The sequence below is a fragment of the Parus major genome, chromosome 2 (assembly GCF_001522545.3).
Source record: "Parus major isolate Abel chromosome 2, Parus_major1.1, whole genome shotgun sequence".
NCBI classification, from domain to species: Eukaryota; Metazoa; Chordata; class Aves; order Passeriformes; family Paridae; genus Parus; species Parus major.
Genome location: NC_031769.1, coordinates 80,047,371 through 80,075,322, shown reverse-complemented (window position 1 = coordinate 80,075,322; position 27,952 = coordinate 80,047,371). Strand labels below are relative to the sequence as shown.

The 27,952-nt window shown below is 34.9% G+C and overlaps 1 protein-coding gene across 6 annotated transcripts in view; it reads left to right on the top strand.

Annotated features, from left to right (window-relative positions):
* The window catches only part of MARCHF6 (membrane associated ring-CH-type finger 6), a 45,149-nt gene that overhangs the window by 5,158 nt on the left and 12,039 nt on the right, over window positions 1-27,952 (top strand). For 5 of the 6 annotated variants that reach the window (XM_015614857.3, XM_015653642.3, XM_033512150.1 and 2 more), the window contains exons 3-20: window positions 583-656; window positions 6,260-6,403; window positions 7,783-7,855; window positions 9,473-9,641; window positions 11,067-11,259; window positions 11,549-11,610; window positions 13,569-13,601; window positions 14,134-14,185; window positions 17,322-17,380; window positions 17,973-18,053; window positions 19,298-19,366; window positions 19,482-19,556; window positions 20,371-20,505; window positions 20,999-21,118; window positions 23,171-23,271; window positions 23,960-24,097; window positions 25,814-26,015; window positions 27,676-27,745. In XM_015614857.3, the coding sequence (XP_015470343.1) occupies window positions 583-656; window positions 6,260-6,403; window positions 7,783-7,855; window positions 9,473-9,641; window positions 11,067-11,259; window positions 11,549-11,610; window positions 13,569-13,601; window positions 14,134-14,185; window positions 17,322-17,380; window positions 17,973-18,053; window positions 19,298-19,366; window positions 19,482-19,556; window positions 20,371-20,505; window positions 20,999-21,118; window positions 23,171-23,271; window positions 23,960-24,097; window positions 25,814-26,015; window positions 27,676-27,745 (1,850 nt within the window). The remainder of the gene's footprint in view (window positions 1-582; window positions 657-6,259; window positions 6,404-7,782; window positions 7,856-9,472; window positions 9,642-11,066; window positions 11,260-11,548; window positions 11,611-13,568; window positions 13,602-14,133; window positions 14,186-17,321; window positions 17,381-17,972; window positions 18,054-19,297; window positions 19,367-19,481; window positions 19,557-20,370; window positions 20,506-20,998; window positions 21,119-23,170; window positions 23,272-23,959; window positions 24,098-25,813; window positions 26,016-27,675; window positions 27,746-27,952) is intronic. The other variant, XM_033512151.1, reaches the window with a different exon arrangement.

Genomic DNA, 27,952 nt, shown 5'->3' with positions numbered 1-27,952 from the left:
ATGTCAGCTTTATGAAAACTGAGTAGAAAAATCAATGTGTTTGGGGCTTTTTTTGCCCACTTATAGATGTGAATAGAAAGAACATCAAACCTCACAGGAAAAAAAAAAAAAAAGAAACCCTAGTGCTTTTTAGTCATTTTTAGGTATGTTTGATCACGAAGTGCTAAAGTAAAAACTGTATTTCTGGTCTATATGGTCATTTCTGATAGTATTTTAATAGTCCTTCTTTCACAAATACAGCTGTTCTAAATCTTAGCTGTGTGCATCTATATGTCATATCTTGAAGTATTTATAAGAACTGGTGTCCCTGGTGGATGTCCATGCCAGGATATCTGCTTTGATCAATAACATAGTCAAAAATGTTCTTTACCAACACTGTGACATATGTCACAACTTTTTCTACTGTTTGAAGCTTACTTGATGGCCTAAGTGGACTTAATAAACATGCTAATATAAGTCCTGCTTGATAGTACAAATATCCTGATATAAGTGTGAAAGCACAGAATTGGTGTGTTTTCCTTAATGGAGGGATAGGGCTGAGAGATGTATAGCATGTGTTAATGTGATCACTTTTTATTGCAGCTTAGTTCAGTGGCTTAAACACAGCAGAAAAGAATACTGTGAATTATGTAAGCACAGATTTGCTTTCACACCAAGTAAGTATGCTTTACTTGCTCCTATTTTTTTTCAGAATTTCTCTCACATAGTATCTATGAGGTGATTATTTTTTCCTTCAGTGTTGTAGATCCAAACTTACGGCGTAACTTCTATATTCTTGTTTCAATTGCATTTTTTATGCATGTTGTTGCACACTTAATTGCTTAAATAATGAATAATTTGGTTCTTTTCATAATATTTTCATAATCTTGGTATTTCAGTGATTTTTTAGTTGTTAAGGAAGAAGACTTTTTAGGTTTGTGTGAAAAGAAAAAAGGGAATCAAAAAAGTTTGTAGCATTGGGATCTAGGAAAAGATGATGAGTCATTCTCTAAGCTAAATACACTTCAAATGCGTGTTACTATTGATTAGAGGAAGCTTAGTTACTGTCTTTATTAACAGAGGTGTTCCTGCAGAAGTTAATTCTTTACTGACACTGCTGTTGCCAGTACAGCTTGTAATGTACTTGCAGGTTATGGACAGGAGAGAAAACTTAGTTGAGTTAATATGGCTCATTTTTCATAGAAGCTTTGAAATTTGTAATAAGGAACCACTTTGTTCCTCATGCTGTAGAGTGTATCCTCCACATTCTGCCTCTAATAAAGATCTGCTTTATCCTCTGCTACACACTTGTCACTCCCCTAACTGAGCAGACTCAGCTGATAAGGTTTTCTTCTTGGCTTCCCACATTGCAGTGTGCTTTTTCGACCCGGCTTCACACAGTGGTTAGTATGTTGGGTACCCTGCACAGATTCCTCCTGCCCTTCCTACCCATTGGGTCTTGTTTCATTGTTTCCTTCACACCCAATACTTATGCAGTTAGTTTTCTTATTTTCTCTTATCACTCTTTCTTTGGAAGATAGTGTGGCTGTCCAGTCTGGAAACTGGATCTGCTTGTGGGAGCAGGGAAGGAGTCACCATTGCTGGAGAGAGAATGATAAGGCAGAAAATAAAAGGGTCTTAGGTATATATATATCAGTCATCCCAAGCAATCCCAAGTTGGATCTGGCCTGTAACCATGCCAGGTGTAACACACTTTCAGATAAGTTGATTCACCATGAAATGTAGTCAAATAAACACATGCATGTAATTAATATCTGTGCTCCAGCAGACAAGCACTAATAGTGTAATAGAATATTAGTGCAGCAATACCAGCAACTCTCTCTTGTTTAGCTTGGTTTGCTTGCTCAGGCTGTTGCTGTCATTCTGTCAAAAATGCTAACTTGCTAGTGTAACTTCTTGTGTGTGGAGTATTCATAAACTATTTCTAGTGCATTTATTCTCTAAGTACTGTAACATTTGTGGATTTTTTTAGCACCTGAAGTGCTAGTTTAGTTATTGTTTTGAAGGAAGGAAAAAGGAGAAGATTCAGCTAGTATTTTGGCAGGAGTACAAAGGAACAAATTTTTTTTTAATAATAGCATAATTCTCTAAATGTGTTTAGTCATGTAGGTAAATTACTTGATTTCAAAAATTTTGTATTTTAAAATTAATTCCTCTTCTGCATTTCTACAAGTTAAGAATTAATACAACTATTAAAAAAGGTAGTTTTTGACATTTTTTCATTGTCAAGGTACTTGTTAACTTTTAACTTGTGAGTTTTCTTCCTGAGTTTTTAAAGAGTACCTACTCTGTATTCTTTTCCTCCCCACACATGCGCTTTCTTTTGTCGTGTGCAAGGGTGTGCTTCTATTGATGTTATACTAAACATTCATAAGCACTGACACATTAAAGAAAGTGAGGCTGTATTTCCCAAGAAAATGCAGTTATCAAAAATTCTCTGTTCTGTAGGAGGTAATGTTAACAAAAATACTGTCAAAAACACAAATATAGAAGCAGACTAGGCTGATCTTTGTCTGAGGATTGGGATGGGTTCATTTTTGTGCTTCCTGTGCAGCTTCATTTCTGGTATGTGGTTCATACAATGTCACAAGCTTAGTTAAAACAGACTGTAAAACTAAAGGAAGCTATATGAGTAGAGTGTTCCTTATCATATAATTTAGATATTACATTATTGAAAGATGTATTAAACTGATTTATTTACCTGTTTAAACTTTTAACACAACAGTCCATAGCTTCAGCATTTCTAGAACATCTAATTTGAAAAAATAAACTTCTGGAATAAAATACTACATGCTGGCACAGAATTCAGTGTGTCTTCTGCCAGTTTTAGTGTAGAGTGTACACACAGCTGAGATTTATATGAATGTTATTTCCTGTATTTGTTAGAGCTGTGCTTGCCTGAGAAGGAGTGGAGTTTTTCTTCTTTTACCTTGGTGGTCTGAACCAAAGTCTGCATGTGTTTGAAGGGTATAAAACACAGAAACATAGAATGGTTTGGGTTGGAAGCATCTTTTAAAGATGATCTAGTCTAACCTAAAGAATAACTCACAAGCCCTGTTTTACCAAACAATTCAATTTCACCCAGGCGCTATCAAATATATGTTTTTTACTTATGAGTTACCCAGTCTTATTTCATGATCAGTGCATGACGATGGCTGAGGTGGCATATAAATGGCTTGCAAATCTAGTAGTAAATAAAAAATCCCTGGGTAAGAGGGTTACAAATATGATGATTCTGTGTTACAGGCTAAATGGCAGCTTCTAAAGGTTCCCTTGTGGTTTTCCTGCCTTATTTGTGTAAGAGCATACTTTTGTTATATTGTCTGTTTTGGAGAGGTAAAATTAATGATTGTGTTCCTGGAAAAGTTAAGCTTACAGGAAGGGAGGGGAAGGTAGAACAAAACCCCACCTCCTGAAAACAACCAAACAAAAAAAACCCACTCAATTTTAGAATTCACAACTAAATTAGCAGTTACACTGGTAGTGTAGGTGTGACCTAAGTATCCAAAAAACTTTCTAGTGGCTTTTCCATAACCTGTACAGCTCAAAGAAGTTGAGCTAAACCTATGAAAAACTCAGCCAAAGTCTGTTTGAGTTTTTTGCTGTAATAGAAAAAAAGACAAGCTATTGTTTCAATTGGTCTCTAGTAGAAAGATATTTATTTGGAGGAACTGTGGTAAACAATGCAGGAATTTGGTTTCTCAAACTGTGTTAGGAAAGATTACTGGGATGGAAAGTAAGGGATGGAGGTGTGGTGAGAAGGATGCATGTGCAGAAGCAAATGTGGAGGATGGATGCTGTGGTGGCAGGGGTCAAGGTCTCAGGTCGCTAAGTAGTGGGGAGTGGATAATGGGAGGTCCAGTGTGGACAGAAAATGGCACTGGATGACCGACACAGGTGGGGAGGTAAGCTATGAGAATCACTGTCAGCAAGCTTCTGTGGTGCAGGGTGCTTGCACACCAGGGGTTCCTGTCATGCTAGGAATTCCTGCATTTCATGCACCTAAATGTTGTGGGACATAGAAGGATTTTACCTTATCATCATGGTATAAAGCTTCCAGTGGAAAAAGCTGTACATATTTTGAGGTGTGCACAGGACAGTACACAGGAAAAACAGCTTTCTTCCCACCCTCAGCTTGTGAAATCATCAAAAATCACTAATTTGTTAAAATCTGTGGGCTACAGCTTGTCTTCTGAATACTACCTACATTGTGCTTTTATTTGAAAAAGCTCTATTCAAACACTAAAGCCTCTAAAAAAGTGAGCATGCAAAAATCCTAACTTTTATAAGCACTTTCTGCTTTGAGGTAGAATGTATATTCTTTCTTGCAGTTCCTTGTGTGTATAATTCCTGGAAGATGCATTTTTAATTTTTTTTAAAAAAAAATTCAAACTTTTTCAGTTTAACAACTGGTCTCTAACAAATAAATAATTAATACAAAGTTAATGTTTTCTGTGTAGTCCTTGTTGCAGTGTTGATCAAAATGTATTTTTTTGAAAACAAGAATGTTCTCAGAGTATCTACTGAATTGTCTGAATGGTACCATAAATATTTAACATACATACTCTAAATAGATACTCTTTTGCACCCTTGACAGGTTTTTTGTCTCCTGTGGCAGAAATTTTCCAGAATGTTTGTTCAGTGTGAGCTCAGATCATTAGTTAGACTTCGGCTGGCATTTTCTATGGTTCCAAATTGTGTACTAAATCTGTTTCTGTAACAAGTAAATTGTAAGATCGTGTCAAAATAAGTTTGTGTCCTGCTTTCAATTTACTGCTCTATGTTCTCACAGCTACAGTTCCCTAGTGTTATACTTTTAGTGCTTTCATTAATTCCTGTTCCTTGTCAGATACCTAGTAAATTGCAAGCTTTGAAATTTCCAACCAGTTACTACTTGTCTGAGTACTATTTTGTTGTTACTTTGTGTCAGTTATAATCCACATATTGCTGAAATTCACCAGTCTCTCTCCATTTTTTGACCACTTTGGGATGTTGATACTGTTTGTCTGTGTTCTTGAGTTACCTTTGCAATTCATAATCTGGGGGAAATAGTGGAGAGAAAATTTCTTTCTCCTGCAGAGGCTTCCTCTCTATGACTAGTAAAAGGGTAAAAGGATGATTTGGAATGCAGGTGAAGGGGCTGCAAGTAGATAGCATAAAGCAGTATTTGTTAGACTCTTAAAGGATTGCTCGAAAGGAAATTAAAACTTCTTTCTACTTGTTCTTTCAAAAATTGAGTTTCCTTATGGAGTTCGAAGTATGTAAAGTTTTAAAAGATAGTCCGTAATGTTAAAGTCTTCAAGCACAGATATTTCCAGCATAGCAAACCTCCAGGCAGCAATGTCTTTGTGCAACTCCCGAATATAATTTATCTTCTTTATTCAAATCTGATATTGATACTGTGCATTACTACTTCGAGGTATCCATTTAAGTGTGTAGAAACTATGTAATGAAATTGCTAGATGTTTTCTAATTGTTTGCAAAAGTAGACTTCATCACTTTTTTTCTTGGCTTTTGGGTAGGGATGGGCTTATGCAACATACAGGTGTTGAATTTCAAAAGTCAAGAAGATATAGTATTATGAAAATATCTGTGCAGTATGAGAGATTTGAATTGTGCTCTGTAATAGGAGCACCCTTAGAAGGAATCCTACATGATATGAAACAGATATCTGTTGAAAGTCAGTCATTGTGTGTAAATTTCAATGTCTGTGGATATTTAATGAGTTCTCTTCAATTTTCCTCCCTGTGCTGTTTTTATTTTGCTGGGTTTTTTTTTTTTTTTTTTTTTTTGGTCTGTGCTCTTGGATAGCAAGTAGAATCTAAATTACCTAGCACAAACAAATGGATAGTGTGCAAAATTGGCAATTGCTCTTGTTCCTTGTACCCTTTCCATGAACTAGGTTTATAAATAACAGAGGAATCCTTGAGGTAGTGTTGAATGAGAGTGATACTGATTTTAGAATCTGCTTTTTCTTGAGTTTATTTCTAGATAATTGGAATTTACAGTTTACAAATAAAGCTATTTTAAAAACTTCTCTTAGGTCAAAAACTGGCATGGAGCTTATTAACTTTCCCATTCCACTCAGTACACAATGAAACAAATGTGTTATGTGATTTTTTTCTTCTTTTGTTTGTTTGGAGTAATTTTTGAGAATATAAAATATACTTATTCTTATAGTAACTTTTGTCAGATACAAACAGTTTGTAGTTGGCAGGACTTTTACATAAATGCTTATTTAAAGCACTCTTTTCTACAGTTTATTCCCCAGATATGCCTTCACGGCTTCCAATCCAAGACATCTTTGCTGGACTGGTTACGAGTATTGGCACAGCAATACGATACTGGTTTCATTATACACTTGTGGCCTTTGCATGGTTGGGAGTAGTACCTCTTACTGCATGTAAGTATTAATTTCTGTACATAATACTTATATACACAGGGAAATGTGCCGCTTCCTGCAACAAAGTTTTGTGAGACCATTATTGTTTATTAAAAAAAAATTTCAAAGATGCTTTTTCATTTATTTTGACCCAGAAATTCTACCTGTTTGACTCTTAAACCAGTAGTGCAATTCAGAGAGGTGTTAAGACATAGGAGAAAATGCATGAAAGAGCTTTTAATTGTCTTATTTCAGTAAAATGCCTCAATGATCTTTAAAATCTGCATGGAAGGTTTTATTTTATGCCATTTATTAATATTAGGATAGAAATGTTGTTCTGTTTTTGTTAACCATCTATAAATGAAAGTGCAAGGTTTTTTTTAATGTGAAAAGTAAAATTCATTTACATTCATGGACAAGTAGATTTGTAAAACTCTTAAATCTCAAAATCATGTAAGTAGCAAAGGAATTCAGTGGAAAAGAGAGCACGCATTTAAATTACTCTAGTATCCAGTTTGAAATTTAATTTCCAAATAGAGATAGAAAATGAGCTATGGATGTTTCAACAAGCTAAGAATACACAGAAAATGGAGAAAGGCAGAAGGGGTATAGTGTTCAGTCAAGGAAATAATTGGAAGTGCATCTTTACAAACTACTACACTTCTTGAACAAAAGAGCAAGAAAAATGCATCTCCCCAGACAGTTTCTCAGTATGTTCTGTGTTTCCATTTGTAGCTGGCACAGGTTTAGTTTGAGAATAGCTCAATATTCTCACCTAATTTTCTGAAGTAGACCATATACATTGATGGCCTGCTTTTTAAATACAAGTCATGGTAAAAAGCTAACATTTACTAGCATCAACTATTAATCTATAAAAGAGCTACTTAAAAGAGATGATAAAATGGTGATGATCCTTTGCACATTATACCCTAACACCAGAAGTTTGTACACATTCAAAATATGATTGAGCAAATTAAAGGGAGAAAAATTCTATCAAGGATTAATTAGATGTGAGATACTTTGGTATCGGAAGTGAAGTGTATGAGAATGTACTGAAGAAGTATCACTGCAAGTATCTTTAACCTGCTTCCATATTCTTCCTTAGGCATCCATTACTGTGACCAGTGCTGGACACAGGTCTAGATGAATCTTTGGTCTAATCTAGTATGGCAGTTCTTACACTTTGAATGTGTGCTTTTTAAGATGTGCAGCTAAAATACAGCTTTTTTTCCACTTGGTTGTATATGGTCTTGAGTTCTGTTCATGCACTGAAAGTTGAGATTTTCTTCCATGTCATAAATTTCATTGGACACCAGGTGAAAAGAGGGTACCTGGGGTCCTTTCCAAGTGAAGCTATAGCTAAAATTTAATTTATATCAAGCTTCTGTTTATTCATGCAGGTCGTATCTACAAGTGCTTGTTTACTGGCTCTGTGAGCTCACTACTGACACTGCCATTAGATATTCTGTCCACGTAAGTACTTCAGCAGATTGATGCAAAAACCAGTTTTAGTCAGATTACCCTGAAAAAAGAAACTTTGGAACTTAGTGTCTTTTTCATCCAGTTACACTTATCTTCTACCATCTTAATTAGTAACTGCCCTTTTACCTTTGCACAGCCAGATGTATGGACAACACCATTACAATAGAAATAATTTCATTTTGGAGTTCCATTATTCAGTATCTTTGGAGCTGGAAAACCGACTTTACAAAGCAGGCTCTGTAAAATGAATTATGAAAATTTGTATTTGATGTAAAAAAAACTTAAGCTGCAAAATTACACTTAAGAATGAAAAAAAACTCATTTCCTATGGTTTAAATCAGATACACAGTAGAATATTAAGAAGTGTGTCACTAATAATGTAATTTTCTGTTTTCTTTGTTGCATTTTTATATTTTGAATTTAATTTTATTAATTCTGAGTCTCTTATATGAGAGGGATTATTTTTTTTATCAGATTTCCTTCTAGCTGATACTTGTATTTTTAATGCTTCAATCACCATCTGCTATTGCACATTGTCTTTCTTTGTCCTTTTAAAATCAGTTTTGCCTAAAGAATCAGTAAATACCAAACAACAGATTTTCAAGCTGCCTTTTACTTTCTCATTATCTTGAACGTGAGAAACTGAAACTGAGTTTAACTATAATCACCTGTACATCAAACAAATATGTAATGAATTTTCTCTGTGGTTCAGCTAAGCCATCTCAACTGGGCTATTTGATTTGAGAAATTAGGTCAAGTTGCATTTAACTAATTTTCATTATTGGAGAGGGATGCTTGTTTCTGTTTAATAGCAGTATATTTCCTGTAATCTCTGTAGTGTGGATTCTATTTTTATTTTTTGGGGAAGAATCTGAAGCAACTGAACCTAAGGCACCTCATGTCTATTACAGAGAAAATAGGGGAATGAAGTATTTGTCAGATTTTAATGGTGTGTGAAACTGTTTTGACATCTGTTCCCTTGGCAGAGTCAATTACAGTAGCCTCTTGTGTCATCTTTTCTTTCTGGATTTCATGTCCCTATGGTATTCAGTGTGCTGTGCAAGCACAGGTGTGCAGCTTCAAGGGGGACCAGATAGAAGCTTCTTTGGAGATGGCAGAGTCCTATGGTGCCATGTTTCTTACATGTTTTTAAGAACATATTACAGTTTTCCAAGGAGGTACCTGAAATTAGGGATAAGAATTGCTTAAGATGCTTTTAGATACCTCTTGAATTGCATGAAACTCTAGGTTGGCTGGCTGAACTTTGCTTTGCTGCTGCTATACAATTATATATGACCTGATTAATTAAGATTTTTAAGTTACAGAGATAATATCTGCGGTAAAATGCTACCTGAAATGTGGAGCAGTTGAAGGGAAACCCTACAGTTCCATTCTTCTTGTTCAGGTAGCTCAGCAGATAAAATGCTTAGGTGGATTGGATATTTTGCATTTGGCCATTTAAATAAACCTGTTACTATATCAAACCATTTATGCAGTGACTATTGTGTTTCCTCTGCTGTTCTGGAAGATTGTTTTTTCTAAACTACTGTAGTCTTACCAGCATAATATTGTTTGGGTTTTTTTGTTTTGTTTTGTTTTTTTTCCCAGGGAGAACTTACTGGCTGACTGTTTGCAGGGCTGTTTTGTGGTGACATGCACTCTGTGTGCATTTATCAGCCTTGTATGGTTACGTGAACAGATTGTCCATGGAGGAGCACCACAGTGGTTGGAACAAAATCAACAACAGCCACTCAATGGTGTTGGTCAACAAAATGAGGTAGAACTTACTGCTCATTAGTTCACAATTAATTTTGAAAATGTGGTTTTGGGAATAAGTACTTTATCAGAGCACAACAGTAATGTTATTTTACTTCAGGGTGTCTTTATTTGTTAGCAGAAGTTGAACATTTGTTCCTATATAAACTTGGTGACACTACTGTTCAGTTTTTGAAGTTGTTTATTGTGTAGCATTGCATAGATTATCTCTGTATCTTTACCATATTTTAAGATAATTTTATGCACATAAAGCTGAATTCTCAGGCATAGTCAATGAAGATGCAGCTTGCTTTTATTTTGTCTTTTTCATAAGTATGCTCTTCGTGAGGCAACAATTCACTGCTCTCAAAGCAATTGAAAGTTTTGGTTGACACCACTGAAGTTGAAGCTCCTCTGTCCTCCCACTCCCAACACACATATATGTACTCCTTCAGTGCTTTCAGGAGCCTTTTGAGTGGGAGAAGAGATAATATAAGCAATCCATGCATAGGGAAGAAATAATTAAAAATATTATTTCCTTTTTAGTAAATGTCAGTTTTTAAAAGACAGAGATTCTCATCTTGATGACTGAGTTAGATTGGCCTTGAATTATTATCTTTCTAATGTAATGATAGTTTCCATGACAGAGTTCCCCTCTATTAAGCACTGGTGAGACCACATCTGGAGTGCTGTATCCGGTTTTAGGGTCCTCCAGTACAAAAGAGGCATGGACAGACTGGAGTGAGTGCAGTGAAGAGCCGACAGAAATTATTAAAGCACTCAAACATCTGACATGATGAGAGGCTAAGAGAGTTGGAATTGTTTAGTTTGAAAATGCAAATGCTCAGGGTGAACATTATCAGTCTGTATAAATACCTGATGGAGGGCTATAAAGAAGGCAGAGCCAGAGCTGTCTTGCTGGCATTGAGTGACAGGACCATAGACAGTAGGCTTAAATTAAAATGCAAGAAAATTCCATTTAGATTAATAAAAAAAAAATTGCATTTTGTTTGTGTTGGGTTTGTTTGGTTTTTTTTAGCACTTCTACTGTGATCACCTACTGGGACAGGTTGCTCAGAGAGGTTGTAAAGTTTCTGCACTAACCCTGCCATAGTTGACCCTGCTCTGAGTAGTTGGGCTGGCTAAATGATCTCTAGAGGTCCTTTCCTATCTCAGCTACTTTGTAAAATTATCTGAATGTTTCTTTTCCTGTTTTTAAAGGTTTAGCAGTCCCAAAAGTAATTCTTACCTAGAAAGTATTTTATTGATTTTCTTTAATACAGTTGAGTTTCATATATATATATGTGTATATATATATATATGTATATGTATATGTGTGTGTGTGTGTGTGTATATATGTATGTATGTATATGTATATATACACACAGGATAAAAGCATGAAAAGAGCTTGATCAATTTAACCAGGTACTAAATTCTGTTTTTGTAGGCTCAGGCTGCTGTAAATGGAGGTGTTGAAAATGCTGTGCTTGATCAACCTGCTAACCCAGCTGCTGAGAATGTAGTTGTAGGTGAGAACCCTGAAATTCAAGAGGAACAAGTAGATGAAGAGGAGGAAGATAATGAAGATGAAGAGGATGCTGTAGCAGAAGATGCAGCAGATGCGAACAATGGAGCACAAGGTAACAGGTGACTCACAACGTTAATGTTCTAGTTCTTATTAAGTATAAATTAATTAAATATAGAACTGTTGTAATTGAAGGAAGCTGTGTTAATTCCCACTTCAGCTTATTTATCTTGGCTTTGCAAATTTCCTGCATTTTGAGTGCTGAAGCATCTGCTTGCTGAAAAGCTGTTGGCTATTGATGAATATTATGCACTCAAGTCTTTTTGTTCATTTAGAACATAGCATAGAGTGGTTACATCTTTTGAGCGATCTAACAGCTGAAAAAATGGCCATTGTCTCCTCAGATGACATGAACTGGAATGCTTTGGAATGGGATCGAGCAGCAGAAGAGCTTACTTGGGAGCGAGTGAGTAAGAATCATTTTCTTGAATTTAATTATTCAGCCTCATACTTGAAATGAGTAGTATTGCTGTGTTAAAATGTGTTTGGGACAGATTTGAAAATTATTCTTTTGTAAGAGCCTTTAGTGACCTAGAAAAGTTGTTACATTATAAACAAAATTTTGTTATGTTTCATCTTAACCATCAAAGAAAGTATTTCTTTGATTTTAAGTCTAGTAGTGTCTTATACGTATAAAGTATAGTAGCAGTTTAAAACATGTTTTTGTAGTCTTTTCTGAAGTCTTCCACTTAGTGAGGTGTAGAACTGACTTGCAGCTTGCTTTGAGGACACTGGGCCAAATTACGAGTGCACATATGTTGCATTAGATATAGTTTAATGCTTAATTTTTGTATTCGGGAAAGCATTAGACAAAGGAAAAGAGAAATGGAAGTTTAGGTTTCTTTGCAAAAATCAAATGTGTTTCTCTAAAAATAATGGAGCATTTTAATGTAACATGGTTTCTGTATTGTTTATGGATCTTCCATAACTAGAGCATGACATGCATGTACACTGTAATCATGGAGTAGTGTAGAGGCCCAAGAATTAGGTTTTTGTAGCTAGTCTAGAAGTAGCCAACATCTGAGTTCAAAGCTCACCATATGCAGCAAAATGTGCCTGAAGGTAGGGTGCAGCAACTTCATGTTATTTACCAGCATCATTACTAGGCTGTGCTATAGTTGTTGCCTCAGTTGCAGGGTAGCAGAAATACTTTTCTCCTCATGAGTGGCACATCTTGATATTTGTTTTGTATCTACTGAAAGCTTCTTAGTGTGTTTTGAAAGATATTCAATGAGAAATGACATACAAAAGTTCAGGTTCCTGAACCATTCTGGTTTTTTTTTTCCAGGATGAAAGTGTTGTATTTCTGAACACAATTTATTTACTAGAAAGTGCTGATATATTCCTAACCGATGATATTTTGTTGTCTCTTCATGAATATAGAAGTCAGTTTCAGCATACACTTAGAACCACTTTCAATGTTATGTGCTGACATAGGCAATAGATACATAGTTTACATTTAGTATCAAAATTGGGGTAGGCTCTTTCATTATGTCATCCTGTAAAAATACTATGCAAGTTTTCTGAATTTTCAAACATTTTTGCACCTTGGTTTGATTTGTAAAATATATGTAACTCTTATATCTTGGAACTTAGTGCAAAGTCCTCGTACAAAAGAGTCTTGAACATGGAACTTTACAGCGGTAATTGTGAAGTAGGAGTGTCTGGATTGAAATAGTAAGATAAACTCAAAGTGTGGGGAAAGGAGATTTTTTTATTTTTTTTTTTTTAATAGATGCTTTATTTTTGGCTGCTCTGTGGATGTTTCCTGTAACAGCTGTGCTGGGTGATGAAGTATTTGTTTCCCATCTTCCCTAGCTGTAAAACAATTCTGTTCAAAATAACATACAGTGTATCAAATTATCCTGTAGTAGTTGCTTTTATACATCAAGGATATAACACTAACTTTTCTCAGCACAGCATAAACTGATATTTTGCAAGTAGGATGAAACAAAGATTTGCTCTTGTATTTAAATATTGGGGTGATTAAACATGTACCTAAATAGCCATTCAGTCACTACAATATTTTGTAAATACAAAATCTTTGTCAAAAACTTCAAAGTCTTGAAGAGAAATGGCTTATAAATTAATTGAATATATGCTTGGTTTGACGCATATAGATACACGTGTATTCAGATATTCCACATGTATATCACTGCCTTTGAAAACCTGAGTTTACTGTGTTGAATGAGAATTTAGTTTCTCTTTTTATCTGTAAAAATTTATGTCCTGATACTGTTGGGTGAGCCACAAAAAAAGCATTTGACGTTACTAGACAATAAAAGTCAATACAAAAGAGGCTTATTTTAGATTCAAGTTCCTTAGTTTTTCTGATAAATAAAAATAACTTTCTTATCTTCACAGATGCTTGGACTTGATGGATCTCTGGTTTTCTTAGTAAGTGCAGTCCTGCTTTTCAAGAATTTCTACGGAAGGATTATTTTAAGTGCCTGTATTTTTTAAGATACATAATTGTATTTGGAGTCCTTATTTTCATATAATATATATATTGCTTTAAAAAGAGTTTCATATAATGTTATGTTCAAGCAAACTGGGTTTTTTAGGAATTTCACAAATTATAGTGGGGGGGTGTAGCATAAAAGTGGAATTTCTTAAAAGATGTAGATAACTTTGAATCACTCCACTGTAAATGAAAACTAGACCTTTTAAAAAGTGCACACTGAAAATACATATCTGTTCTAATCTTACGTTTTGCTCTTTATTATAATTAATTAAAATACTGTTCTCATTCAAATACGTTCTATTTGTCCTCATACCACCACTCTTAATATGAAATGTGCAAGTTCTGGTGATAACAGACGGTTGAAAGAAATTGAGATACGAAAATCAAGTCACTTATTTAAAAAACTGACATTTATGTGCTGTTTGCTTGTCATCTTCATTCCTCTTTCCTCCATGCTCCTTACAGGAACATGTCTTTTGGGTGGTGTCTTTAAATACGCTATTCATACTTGTCTTTGGTAAGTATCATTTTCTCTTAGGTTTTAAAATGATCCTTCATTGTGAAGTGATAGTGCAGGTCAGTTTTAAGGCCGTTCTAGAAAAATGAAGAAGTGACATCTGAAAGTAGAAATAAAAATTAACTGGCAAAATAAATCACAAATATTTATTATTTTCTGGTGTTGTCAATTTAAGTGAATAGACTTAAAATAGGAAACCTAACAGAGCCTTAACCAAAGTGTTGCCTTTTTCCCAACCTGGAAATGAAACTCAAGGTAATTTTAGTAAGGAGGCAATGTAAAAGGGGATCTTTATTTTAATACCTTCAAAGGTATTTATGGAAAGGTGTCCATAAAAGCCCACCCCCACTGGGGTGCATACATTTTTATAGGTTTTAGGAAATTGGCATAATTGATAAAAAGCACCAATTAGGAGGATGAGTGGTGATGCAATTCCCCCCATGTCAAGCCCCTTCTCTGGAGCCCCCACTTCAGTATTAACTGTACTTCGTCTGTGAAATGTATCTCAAAGAGTTGTTCTCAGCCTTAGTTTCCAGGAAGAACCAAGATAGGATAGGGGCCTTGTACTTCCCGGTGCTTGGAGCTCTGGAATTCGTTTTGTCTTTCTGGTTAGGGAAAGGCCATGGAAAAGTACTCGGAAAACTAGCCACTAATACAATAGGTGACAGAGTTACAAATAGATGTGTGAAGAATAGAGAGAACAGATTAAAAAAAAGGGCAAAACCCAAACAGCATCAAAAGCATAGAAAATAATATTTATTTCTAATTGTTAAACTCAAGGAGGACTCTCATGGAATTTAATTTGTGAGGAAATGAATATTTTGAGGAATGGCTAAGAAATTTTCTTTTTTTTTGCCTTATAGTTTTTACTAGATAGAGTATTTTTCCATTAAGAATCCATTCTTGGAGCTCAAATTGGAAGGGAGGGAGGTGTACAAGAATGTAGGATTTTAGTGACAAGGTGAAGCATAGTATACACTTTAAGAGATACCAGACAAAAATACAACAAAATTGCACTTGCTCTGAATGATCAGTTTAGAAAATATTTTTTTGTGTTGTTTTGGTGTTTTTAGAGTGGTCTTTTTTGGCAGAAGGGTTTGAGGTTGAAAAACTGAAGTTGTAATGTAGATAAGTCTTTACAGACAAAGTAAAGCTCTCAATACTGAATCAGTGATTTGAGCATCTAGATACTGAAACAGAACAGCAAACCAAAAGAAAATAAACATGACTGTGCTGTATATTTAATTCAAAAGAAACTGTAACTGTTCTAAAATAAGACTTGGAAAATACTTGAGTTATTTTTCTGATAATTATTCTATTTTAATCTGTAGTTATCAGAAATAAATAGGGTTTTTTTAAACTGCTATAATACATAGGCTTTTTTAGTAAGTAGATAATAACCTTGAAATTTCTAAACCATGGACTAAAATTCAATAATAAATGAGTAATAAGAATGATTGATGAGGTTGTCATATAGAAATATTTTCAGTAGCTGCTTTGCTAAGTGGGTAACTCGCAAATAGAGGAGAGAAGAGAATGACTTTCCTAAGCAAGCAGGAGGTCTGGGAATTTAATGCATGCCTCTCAAGCCTATTTCTAGTATCCTTCCTATTAAGTAATGCTTCTTAATTTACAGCTGCCAAATCCCTAGTAATTTTTAATTACAGTACTTGTGAGTTCTGATGTCAGAGGAGGTACTTTATAAAAGAAAAAACAGAAGGAAAGCATTTCTAACCTTAATTAGTGGTCTAGAAATTCTCCTTGGACAAATTAATTTCAACTTAATTAATATTTTTATAGCTCGTTCTTAGTACTCACAGAGGAGTTTTTACTCCTTTGTGCTTTCTTTTTAAGGAATCTATTAAAAAATCTCTTTTAAATAAAGTTAATTAGAAAACATGATAAACTTTCCACTATATTCTCATAAAACGTGAAAAATGCAAATTTTAAGTCATTAGCCCAATATCTCTAGGAGTTGTGAGTGTGGTCTTTTTGATTTCACTTTTCTTTCTCTTGTTCTTACTAGGCAGGGAGAGCTTGGTTCCTCCCTTTATCTTTTACATGTTTGCTCTTTCCAGTAACTGCTGATTTTCCTGAAAGAGACACAAATTAAAACTTTTCTTGTAATTGATTAGGGTAATATGAGTCCTGCTGAATCTTTTCCTGTAGGTTTTTTTTTTGTTTGTTTGATTTTTGGGTTTTGAAGTTGGGATTTTTTTGTATGTTGGTCATACAGAAATGAGGGATTTCCCACAAATCCCTCATTTAAGGGAATGTTTAGTCTATAATAGCTCCCAGAGTAGACTACCATGATGTAGTGAAGACAATATAGGTGAAAATAAAAGTTTGCTTTTTCTACAGCCCCTTTACTTTATACTGATGCCCTCTGCTCCTATAAAAAAATCAGTGTTGAATTCTGTAGTCCTTTGTAACTTGATTGGAAGACAACAGAGTGAGATAAAATAACTAAAAAAATTGATTTTGTTGCAAATATGCAGGTTTCTAAAAATGGGGAAGTGCTGTGTTTTCTAATGCATTTCCCCTGAAACATCAGTCTTGTCAGGAGTGAGTTCTCTGGAATTAACAGTTTTCAGTACATTAATTCAAAGTAAAAGACTTTTCAGTCACTTCTCATCCCTTCACTGGGTGTCATCCTTCTCCCCCTCCTTTCTCTTTGCAAATTTCTGCAGGGCTTGCATTTTTCACATTATTTTAAGTAATCTTAAAGTACTAGAACTGAAGCCTTGCTAAAGCAAGTCCCAGCTCACCAGGCTCTAAACTGGCTACTGGAGTCTTTCAGTGAATGGGGATACCAGCTTAGTACACAACACTGAGAAACTGAATTAATTTGCACACCGCAAGATGAAGTAAGAAGGAAAAGACTATCCTCTTATTCTGTGTAGTTGTATGTTGTTTTAGTCCTTAAGGGCAAATTCTGACGTGATTTTCAGTGTTTGTAAAATTATATAAATCTAACACTTCCAAATACTTGCACAGAAATTAGTTTTTGTCCTTTTTTTTCGTAAAACTTATGAGAAGTAGACTAATACCATGTTACAGTATTCATCCTGCAAATAAGGCTTCATTTAGCAGCTTTCATGGCCTTTTTTTCTCCTTTCTGCTTTACATTATACAGCATTTTGTCCATACCACATTGGTCACTTCTCCATTGTTGGCCTGGGCTTTGAGGAATATGTGAGTACTGTGTTATAATTTCAAAATTAAAAAGAAACTACCACTGTTTATTCAATCATGATATTTTTGAAAAATTTTTCCACTTCTGTTTGTGGTTGCAAAAGTAAGCTGGAGTATGTCTTCTTAGTAGTCCTTCAACCTTTTTGAATCTGTGATTAAAAATGTTGTCCCAATCTTTTCCACTTCCTCCATTACTTACATCTCAAGTGAGGTTTCTTACTGTTTTTAAAAACTGTGTCTTCAGGGTTTTTTTAACAGCCTCTTGTTCCTTGTGTACATTTTTTAATTGTCTACTAATTTTCATAGTGGATGATAATAAGTAGGGGAAATAGGGGATGAATGAAACAGTGTAAGGTGACACTCTTTGTTTCATATATTGAGGTTGTTTTGAGTTTGAAGAAAGTAGTTGTAAATGTAAACATATATTCTTGATGAAGATACAGAAATAGTAGTAGATTATTAAAATATATAAAAACTAGAGAAACTTGGCATTCTTCTTGAAGAGTTGAAGTTTGGAATTTAGATCTCCTTTTTATGTAACTAAGATTCTAAGAGACTCATAAGCTTTCCTCTTTTTTCCTCTTTGCTCTAGGTACAAGCATCTCATTTTGAAGGCCTGATTACAACTATAGTTGGATATGTTCTTCTAGCAGTGACTCTAATTGTTTGTCATGTATCCTTTTGTCAGTAGTTACCTGGTTCTGATTTACATGTAAATAATTTTTATGGCTATGCTTCGAGGAGGTGCGCACATGATGCAGGTGCACTTAACTCAGCATTTTTCTTTGCTCTTTTGGTGAAGTTATAAGGAAAGGTCTCTTCTGTTCTCTTGGATATTTAGAAGTTATCAGTGTGACTGCCAGCTTTCAAATACTTGCACATGCTTAACAATACAATCAAAGGTTTTTATGCTTGCTTGAAGGTCTGTCTGAGGAGAAGAGTGTAGAATTGTTTTTCCTCGCTACCCCTATGCTTCTGCTGTGGACTGTAGTTGCATCAGAGAGATTATAAAAGGGGAGATTATGAAAATATGGGCAGTATGACAGGAAATTTATTCAAATATTTTTGATCCTGCTAGATTTTTTGAATATGGATTATCTTAGTTTCTTTGTTATGTCTCTAAACTACTGAGAGTTTGCAGCAAGAATTTCTTTCTCATTATTACTTTTTTTGAGAAAACTACTTTCACTTAGTTGTAGAAAATAAAATCCTGGAAGCTGGAAGGATTTATTTGGTCAATTTATTTGGTCAGCAAGTAAGAAGGCTGCATTCCAGCTGCATGGCTTTTTACACCGGCTTCAATTTGAAAGAATATACACTTGTTAGCAGTTCTCTGTTCAAAAGTACACAAAGTTAACATCAACTTTCTACATCAGTATACCAATGTGCAGTGCAAGTGTAAAACTTTAATAGATTAGCATGTAGGCCTTGCATCCTAAAAAAAAACCCAAAACAAACTCCCAAAGTGCAATATGCATCCAGCTTTTCTCAGAAAAGGTGAGAACTTGATTTAGGCAGCAGGGAAAGGAAAGCTACTATTTAAAGTAGGTCTTCAGTTTTTAAACATCCTTATTTGTGGCAGATTTTTTCAGAGACAACTATTTATTTCTTGAGAAAACTTCTGGTTGCTTAATTTAAGAAGGGATATATTACTAATAATTATTTACTTAAATTATTATATAATAATTATTTATTTTACTTTTGCATGTTTGGGAGTGTTACCTAGAACACTAGAATGTGACTTCCAGAGTCACAGCCAATTTTGAAAATAGAACTCTGATAAAACACATACTTACTATTTCATTTTTCTCTTTTATAAAATTTCCTGTTGCTAAAAGCAACATAATACACTGATTGATATTAATTAGACTGTTACAAAGTGTTTCCCAGTGGTATTTTCTTGAAAAAGCTATTCAGGGTTTGGCAGCACTTGTTAAATTCCAGCGATCACGTCGTTTACTAGGAGTTTGCTATATTGTTGTCAAGGTAATCCTAATTTTTTGCATGGGGGGAAATAAAATCCTCTAAATTTAATCTGACATTATTTTCTTAGCAATTTTTGTTAAACTAGTGAGATGTTATTTTCTCTCTTTCCCTAAAGGTTTCCTTGTTAGTGGTGGTTGAAATTGGTGTGTTTCCTCTCATTTGTGGCTGGTGGTTGGATATATGCTCCTTGGTAAGAACAGAAAAAAAATACAATGAAATCTTTTGTAACAGTGTTTTTATTTGAAGAAAAAAAAAAAAAAAGTTCTGATGAGAAGAGGATTGTTAATACAAGTTTGAGGGTACTCTTCTGTTTTCATAAGCAGCATTTCCAGAGGGAATGGGTTTCTTAGGTACTGACTGCCTCACTCTAATTTTGGGGTTTTGTATGTTACTAAATACAAATTAACGTGTTGTTACTAAAATAACAAGATCCTAATCCTTTTAAGTGCAGTTACAAGACCACTGTGATAATGAGTTTACTTATAGGCAGACTTGTGTGCTGAATAAACCTCTTTACATAGCCATCTTGTGTGAAATGGTAATGACTTTGTATTTTAAGTTGTCCAGCCTCTTTCTGTTTTGGAAAAGATCCTTGCTGCATTTGCTTGGAATTGAGGACTGTTTTTCTGTCCTGAAAAATACTGATTAATAAATTTATTAATATAAATATTTATAAATTAATTTTTTCCAGCCTTAGTAGAAAGAGAATTTTACTTAGGAATTATTTGCTTCCATCGTAGTGCCACTTTGAATTGATTTATAACTTATGTAGAGTCCGTTAGTGATTGATTGACATATCTCTTTTTCCTGTCAAAAAAATAAATTGATCTTTATTTGCTGTTCTTATCATAAAGTAGTTCCTTTTTTCTCTAATTAAATGGTGTATTTATGTGTTAAAGCAAACATTTAAATTTTGCTTAATAGTTTATAAGAACTAGGGTAAACAAAATGAGAAGTTGCAGATGTTTGCCAAACTCTATTCATATTTACTGCTTACCTTCTAGGAGATGTTTGATGCCACTCTGAAAGACAGAGAATTGAGCTTTCAGTCTGCCCCAGGCACCACAATGTTTCTGCACTGGTTAGTTGGAATGGTTTACGTCTTCTATTTTGCATCCTTCATCCTTTTGCTCAGAGAGGTAAGTCTGCAAAAACAAGATTGTTATTTAACACAGTTTGAGGCTTACATACAGAGCTGTTAAATCTTTCATGTGTGGGTATTGCTGCTAACATTCTTTGTGTGTATGTTGGATTCAGTTTTATGTAAAAAGGGCTGCCATGCTGGTACTTACTGCAGTGGAAAAATCATGATTTTAAGTATATTTTACTTAGAGATTTTTAGTTTACAAATAGCTGTTAAATCTGAGTGTTGCCTTCAAATTCAAATATGTTTTAGTTGTTTAAGATCAGTCAGTACTTGAAAATTAATCTCGTATTTGATTATTGGTTCTCTCCTTCTCTGTGATAATACTTTCTTTGTTCTATTTTGGTGCGATTTTGGTGAATCTTGTTCTAATTCTAATTCCCCTTTTACATTAAAATTTATTTTCTGAAGCAGTGTTTTCCAAAATAATACAAATAAATACAAAGATTATATTCTCCTCATACATTGTTTTCTATTCCGTACTTTAGGTATTGAGACCTGGTGTCTTATGGTTTCTCAGGAATTTGAACGATCCAGACTTCAATCCTGTGCAGGAAATGATTCACTTGCCCATCTATAGACATCTCAGGAGGTTCATCTTATCAGTGGTAAGGATTTGCCAGAAAAATTTCCTTATTTGGAAAGAAAGCTTCATATGCTGTCTTCCACACACAGTACTGTGTACTTTAACATTTTCGCCATGGAACTGAACTGGTACTGGAACAGGTAGCCAACAGAATCCGCATCTTTTGATACTCAAACTCAACTAAGGTTCTGAGCAGCCTGTTGTATCTGGATCTGCTCAGAATAGGAGTTTGGGGAGAGTTGATTGGAGTTCAGGGATCTCTTCTAAACCAAGTATCTTATGCAAAGTCACAGAAAATGTTTATGTACTTGGAAAACAAGTGTTTATTATTATGGATATTGTAAATCACATAATTTTCATGATGCCCTCAAATACTGCAGTAAACATTGTGTGTCCAGTTCACCCAAAATAGTTCAGCAGGGAAGAATAACTTTCTACCTAAATTTAGGATTGGATTCTGCTGCTCTAGCCAGTGGTGTCTGTTTCTAGATTATCATTGTAAGATACTGAAAACAAGGAAAGATTTTTTTCCCTTTACTTGTTTGTCTGAGGTTTGCTGAGCAGGCAGTCAAGCGTCACACATGGACTGTGTAAACTGATGCACCCAAAACATTCTTTGATGTACTTTATTGTTACATCTAAAGTGCTTTGGGCAGTGAAAGCTCAAGAGAGATCCTGGTTCTGTTAGGGAGCCCTTCAGTATCTGAGTGGAGTTGACCTTTCCACCTTTTTGAGCATTTTATCCTTGGATAATTGTAATTCTTCACCTGCCTGAAATTTCGTGGTACATCAGGTGGCCCAAATACAAGCAAAAATCTACTGGTTGCTCTTGGTCTCCCGTTGTCACACTGTGTTGGAAGGGGCGGTTACTTGAACTTTTGATTTGCTTAGCAAATTCAGAACTTTCACTAGCCTCATGCTGGAATATGGGATCCAGAATGGTAATCATTTACCATTTCAAAGAATAAATCACACCTTTGAAGCTCTATTTATTTCTGTGTATTTAAAGAAATGTCTTGCGTATAACATAAACTATTAATTTTCAGGAAAATAGGATTCAGTTTTTCTTTTTGACATAGTTAAACACAATTTTTTTCACGTTTTTACTCTCTAGTGGTGCATTTATATGAAATGTAAGAATGTGTTTTAAATGTATTTAATTTTTCATCTGGTTCCTTAAGGAAACAGGATTCATAAAAGTGCATTGTCTTCAGGCATTTGATGTTCCTACTGAATTTTGGTCTTTCAGCCAATTTGACGTGTGAGGAAATAGGAACTGAAAGGTCTTTTCACGCTTCAGCAAGTTGCTTAAAAAGTCAGCCACCTAGAAAAGAGAGGAATACAAAATAAGTAATCCTGGTGTTGGGGAAAGAAAGAAAGAACACTCTGACATTGCTTTAATGTTGTCAAGAAGGTTATCCTGGTGCTTATTCAGCTGCAGTCCTATTTGGTGAAGGCATCGTAGTGTACCGGTCTGTCTGGGATGGAATGGATTTTCTTCCTACTGGCAAATGTCTTTCTGCACCTTGAATTGGCAGCTGAAACAGCGTTACCAACAGGCCTGTTGGCTATGGCTGGACAGTGCTTGCACAGCATCCAGGCATTTTCTTTGCTGCTCTGCTCTGCTCCCTTACCTCCAGTGAATAAGCTGCAACCTGGGAGGAGGGTATCCCTGGAACAGCTGGCCCAAACTGACCAAAGGAATATGACATTATGCTCAGCAGTAAAAGCTGTGCAAAAGGAGGTTGGGGGGAATCTTCATGGTTATGGTGTTAGTCTTCCTGACTCACTTAGAAATTCCTGATTATCTGTCTGCTGATGGGAAGTAGAATTCTTCTTAATGTTTTAATTGCATGCTTGACGCTTTCTCTATTAAATTGCCATTATCTCAGTCTTGCCTGCCTTCTGTTTTGCATTCCCCTTCAGCTGGAGAGGGGATTGAGCCAGCAGCTGGGTAGGTATTCAGCTGTTTGCCAGGGCTAGCCCACCACATCCAGGAAACATGTCAGATATGGGTGGGAAAATAGGTTTGGTTGTTTCTATTTGGACTAACTTTTTTACTTTCCTATTGCAGATTGTCTTTGGATCAATTGTACTGCTCATGCTCTGGCTTCCTATACGCATTATTAAGTATCTCCTGCCTAACTTTCTTCCATATAATGTTATGCTCTACAGGTGAGCATTTATTTTTAAAAATATTGGGGTTTTTCAGTGTTTCTATAAATGGAAGAAGTGTATTTGCACTCCCTGAGCATTAAAGTGACACTTTTTGTTATGTTGTTTTCAATTAATCTAATCTTCATTGTTCTAAGAGAAGTAAAGGGTAAAGGACATGGCTGCATCATACAGTGTGACAAATGAAAAGCTACTTGAAAAAAAAAGCATTTTGTATTCCTTCCATAAAGATAACTGTACAGGGCTTTACACATTCAAAACACTTCCCATTTCAACTTTCAGATAGTGAAGTTCCTTTTGTGTTTGCCTTTTTAACACACTCATTCCTGATTGTCATTGCTTCAGGAGCAAAATAATATCTGTAACTACTTTTTTTTGAATGATAGCATTTTTTCTCTATTTCTGAATAATAATTCAAACTAATGATAGATGCAAATAGAGAAGAAAACTGTATTCTTAGATACAATCTTTCTCAATGTATTTTTTCCCTTAATTTCTTATATGCCAAAGTGCCTAACGCTCTGCTCAGGGTGGTATATAGGGAAAAACTTGAGCAAAAAACTAAGAATTTTCTTTTTTGGCATCCATTCTATTTTTGTATTGTGGTGGCATTAATAGGATTCACTGTAAAATATTTCTTTTAGAATGTTCCTTATATTTGATTTCCTGCTCTTCCCATTGTTTCCAGTGATGCTCCAGTAAGTGAACTTTCCCTAGAGCTGCTGTTACTTCAGGTGGTGCTTCCAGCTTTGCTAGAGCAAGGACATACAAGACAGTGGTTGAAAGGTCTTGTACGAGCATGGACTGTTACTGCTGGATACTTGCTGTAAGTACAGAAATCCATAATCGGCTACAACCACTGTGCCTAGTTTGGTCTTTAAACATGAAGGCAACTTTCCAGAAATGCAAACAAACAGGTTTAATAGCTCTTCTACAGATTAATACATGGTGAAAAACTTGTATAATGATTGCTTGCTTCTAAGCAGTAAATGTACCTACTTGTGGACTAGCCTTTGACAAGTAATTCTTCTGGTACACTATTAGAGCATTTGCTTAGTGAAGGAGATCAGTTAAAGTATGACTAACATCTTCTTAACTCCCTATTATATGAAAATAAAGAGATAAATGTCAGCAGTGTGTTTCCATGAATCATCTGAATAGAATTCATATTCACTTTTTGCATTTCTTGGTCTATAAGAAGGAAAAAAAAAAGAAAAATTATTTAAAACATTGAGCTGAAGAAGTAAACAACTTTAAATTGGAATTTTAAAGTTAAATGTTCAGACTTCAGAAAAGGATAAAACCAAACCTTTTTCAAATAAAGTAAATTATTGTACTGCCAGGCAGAGTTTGAGCACTTGAAATTATTTTTTAGTTCATCTGTTGTTTGCGAAATTAGTCAAGAAAAAAGTAAGGTTGATTTTGTTTCTGTACGGTTTTCAGTTTAATTTCAAACTATATTGGCATTCTCCCACCATGTTGCACTCTTAGAATCAAGAATTATTCTTTGCCAAGTTATATCTAAAAAACTGAGTGAATGAAAGACTTCAATCTAATCCAAAATATTTATTTATTTATTTGGATAATATTTATGTTTCTCATAAGGAAACTTTCCTTACCCCCTCTTCTCTTAGTTTGCATTTCAAAAAAGTTTTAAATTATTTTCCAAGTTTTGAATGTGTTTAAGTATAGTATAGTATAGTAAGAGTTCTGGAGATGATGATAGAAATGGCTTTTCTTACTCCAGTGTTGCAGCTGTTTTGCAAATTACCTCTTCAGCAATTTTAGTTTAGCACAGATGAAAATCTTTTGCTTTGTTGTTCTCAAAAAGCAAGCTGTGGGGTAGATGTCATTGCTAATAGAATATCTGCACAAATATTACTCTGCTAAAGCTGAGGAAAATGAAGTCCTAAATGTTCATTTTTAATCAGACTCAAATTTTTCTAATTTGTATTTGTGGAAAATATCAACAGAATAATTTTAAAGTGGATTGATTTTTTTTTCTAGGATTGATATTCTTAAAGAGTTGTCAACAGGTTTTGAGCAATTTAGAATCTTCTTGAAAAACTCTGCCTGCCTCTGTACTTCTGACAACGCATCCATAGCAATGCAGCATTGTCCTTGTATGATTTAGGTTTGAAGGCCATTGTTTCCTATAGAGCTTAGTGACAGTATCATAAAAGCTGTTGGTGGAGCTGTGTGCTTACATGAACTGAAATATCCATGCAGTTTTCCTTTCATGTGCACAACACCTTTAATTAGCAGGTGGTGTTTTTAAAGCAGTCAGGCGGATAAGTGATCTTTCCATGTAATTGTATTCCAACTGCATCCACACCAGCATTTTTCTTCTAAATTGTGATTATGATGACATTGAATGCGTTACCAAAAAAGGCTTATTTTACTTCACTAAAATTCTGGCAGTTCTCCTGTGTTAGATTTGTACAACCTGTATGGATTCTGAGTAGGCCTATATTTCTGTGGAATATATGAAAGTTTCTCATTCATATCAAACAGAACAAAACTGAAATTTCAATTGTTACAGGGATCTTCATTCTTACCTACTTGGTGATCAGGAAGAGAATGAAAACAATGCAAATCAGCAACATAACAACCAGCATGCTCGCAATAATAATGCCATTCCCGTTGTGGGAGAAGGTCTCCATGCAGCCCATCAAGCCATACTTCAACAAGGAGGACCTGTGGGTTTCCAGCCTTATCATAGGCCTTTAAAATTCCCACTCAGGGTATGTATACCTAACACATCAAGATGAAAGAAAAAGGCATTCGAGAACTTTCTTTTTTTTTCCTAAGAAAGATTTGGCCCATTGTCGCTGTTGGACGTGAAATGATTCACACAGACACAGCTCAGTGTGTGATAGAAAGAAGAGTGATTTATTCTGTGGTTTCAGTATTTATAGATTCTCGACAATGACCAGGTATTGGATAGTTAGGTTACCACCTTCCCAACCACACTAGTCATAAGAAATGCCCATCAAAAGACATTTCTTTAATGGAATGTATAAACATCTATGTTTATAGTTACTTTCCTGGGAAAGTTGCTAGAAACTATGAAAACAACCTCATAAGGTTTAAAAAGGGCGACAGCCCATTTTATCACAAGTCACCTGCTGGGTACTGTTTTATATGGTTTGCAGCTTTCTAAAAGTTATGCTCAACATTGCAGTTATGCTCACATAAGGTTTTTTTCAGCCTGTAACTTAAGACCTTCAATTACAATTTTATTTACAGACTCCATATATGTTGAGTATTATGTGTCAGTTGATGTCTTGTTTTCTTCACAGTAAGTAATGGAGAGAAAGACAATAAGCCCCTCTCAACAGGTTGTTCAGGTGTGCCTCTAAGAAGGCATGGCTTTCAAGGGGACATACTAATTGTAGCTGAAGTGTATTTTAAACTATTTTGCTTTATTAAGGAAATAAACAGAGAACTTTGTTTGCTTCTGTATTAAACATAGAAAGTCATTATAATAATACTTGAAAGTTCTAAATCCCTAAAATTAGAAAGGAAATTTTATTGGCAAATACCTATATTTCTAGAATAATATACATCTTAAACTAGGTAACTATTTTGTTGTTAGCAGAACTCTGAGTTAAATATAAACTTCACCACAGCTCACTTACTGTGGCATAGCTGAAGAATGGAAGTCACGGCTAACATTAGGTCACTATGGTATTGCTTCTGAAGGTTCCTTCCTTTATACCCAAATGTCAAGGAAAGTGTGTGCTCCAGATTTAACTTTCTTTTGGTAGTCTGTTGGGATAAGGTATTGACTTTCCCATAGCAAGCTTGCTTGTTGTGTGGCTTTGATGATTAGTGAAGCAGAGCTTCATAGGGCCTGGTGCTTGAGAAATATTTAAAGATGTCAAGTATATGGTAATTCTCTGGTAAGATGGAAACCTGACTGAGGAGCAACCAGCTTCACTGTCAGCTTCTGGTCACAGAAACCTGAGTACATCTGGAAGAACTTTGTCAGCAAGGTTTCCTGTATCAAACCATTCCATGCTCATACGGCATACATAGGTAGAAACCTTTTAGGATTATTTGAGAGTCATTCTGCTCAGTGCAGAAATTAAGGGATGATTTTTTTTTTTTTTTTTGTGAGACAACAAAGAACTTTAGTCATTCTGGATTCAAGTGTTACTTTTTATCATTGGAACAGTTGATAGAAAGTCTTAGAAATACACAGCACTGCAGGTGTTCTGCATGTACCGTGGTTAAGTTTCTTTTTGCTGATTTATTTATACAGTGAAACATCAGTTAATATTTGAACATCCTAGTTTAGCTGGCTTTCTAGGATGATGTATTTTTTATACTGGGGTTTGTTGGGGTTTGGCTAAGTAACTTTCTTATTGACTTCTCCTTCTTTTTTTTCCCCTTTTTCAGATATTTCTTTTGATTGTTTTCATGTGCATAACATTACTGATTGCTAGTCTTATCTGCCTTACCTTACCAGGTAAGTCTATTATGATTAACTGTCATTAAAAACAACTCATGCTATGCCCACCCATGGAAGATGTTTTGAAATCATTGTTTGAAGTCAAAAGGCAAAAACATGGAAACTAGTCTCATTTCTAATCATTTGTTATCAAATTGCAATAATCTAAAAGTCGAAATGAAAGAGATTGCCATTCCCTTTTTGCTGTAAATAATTTTCCTGAGG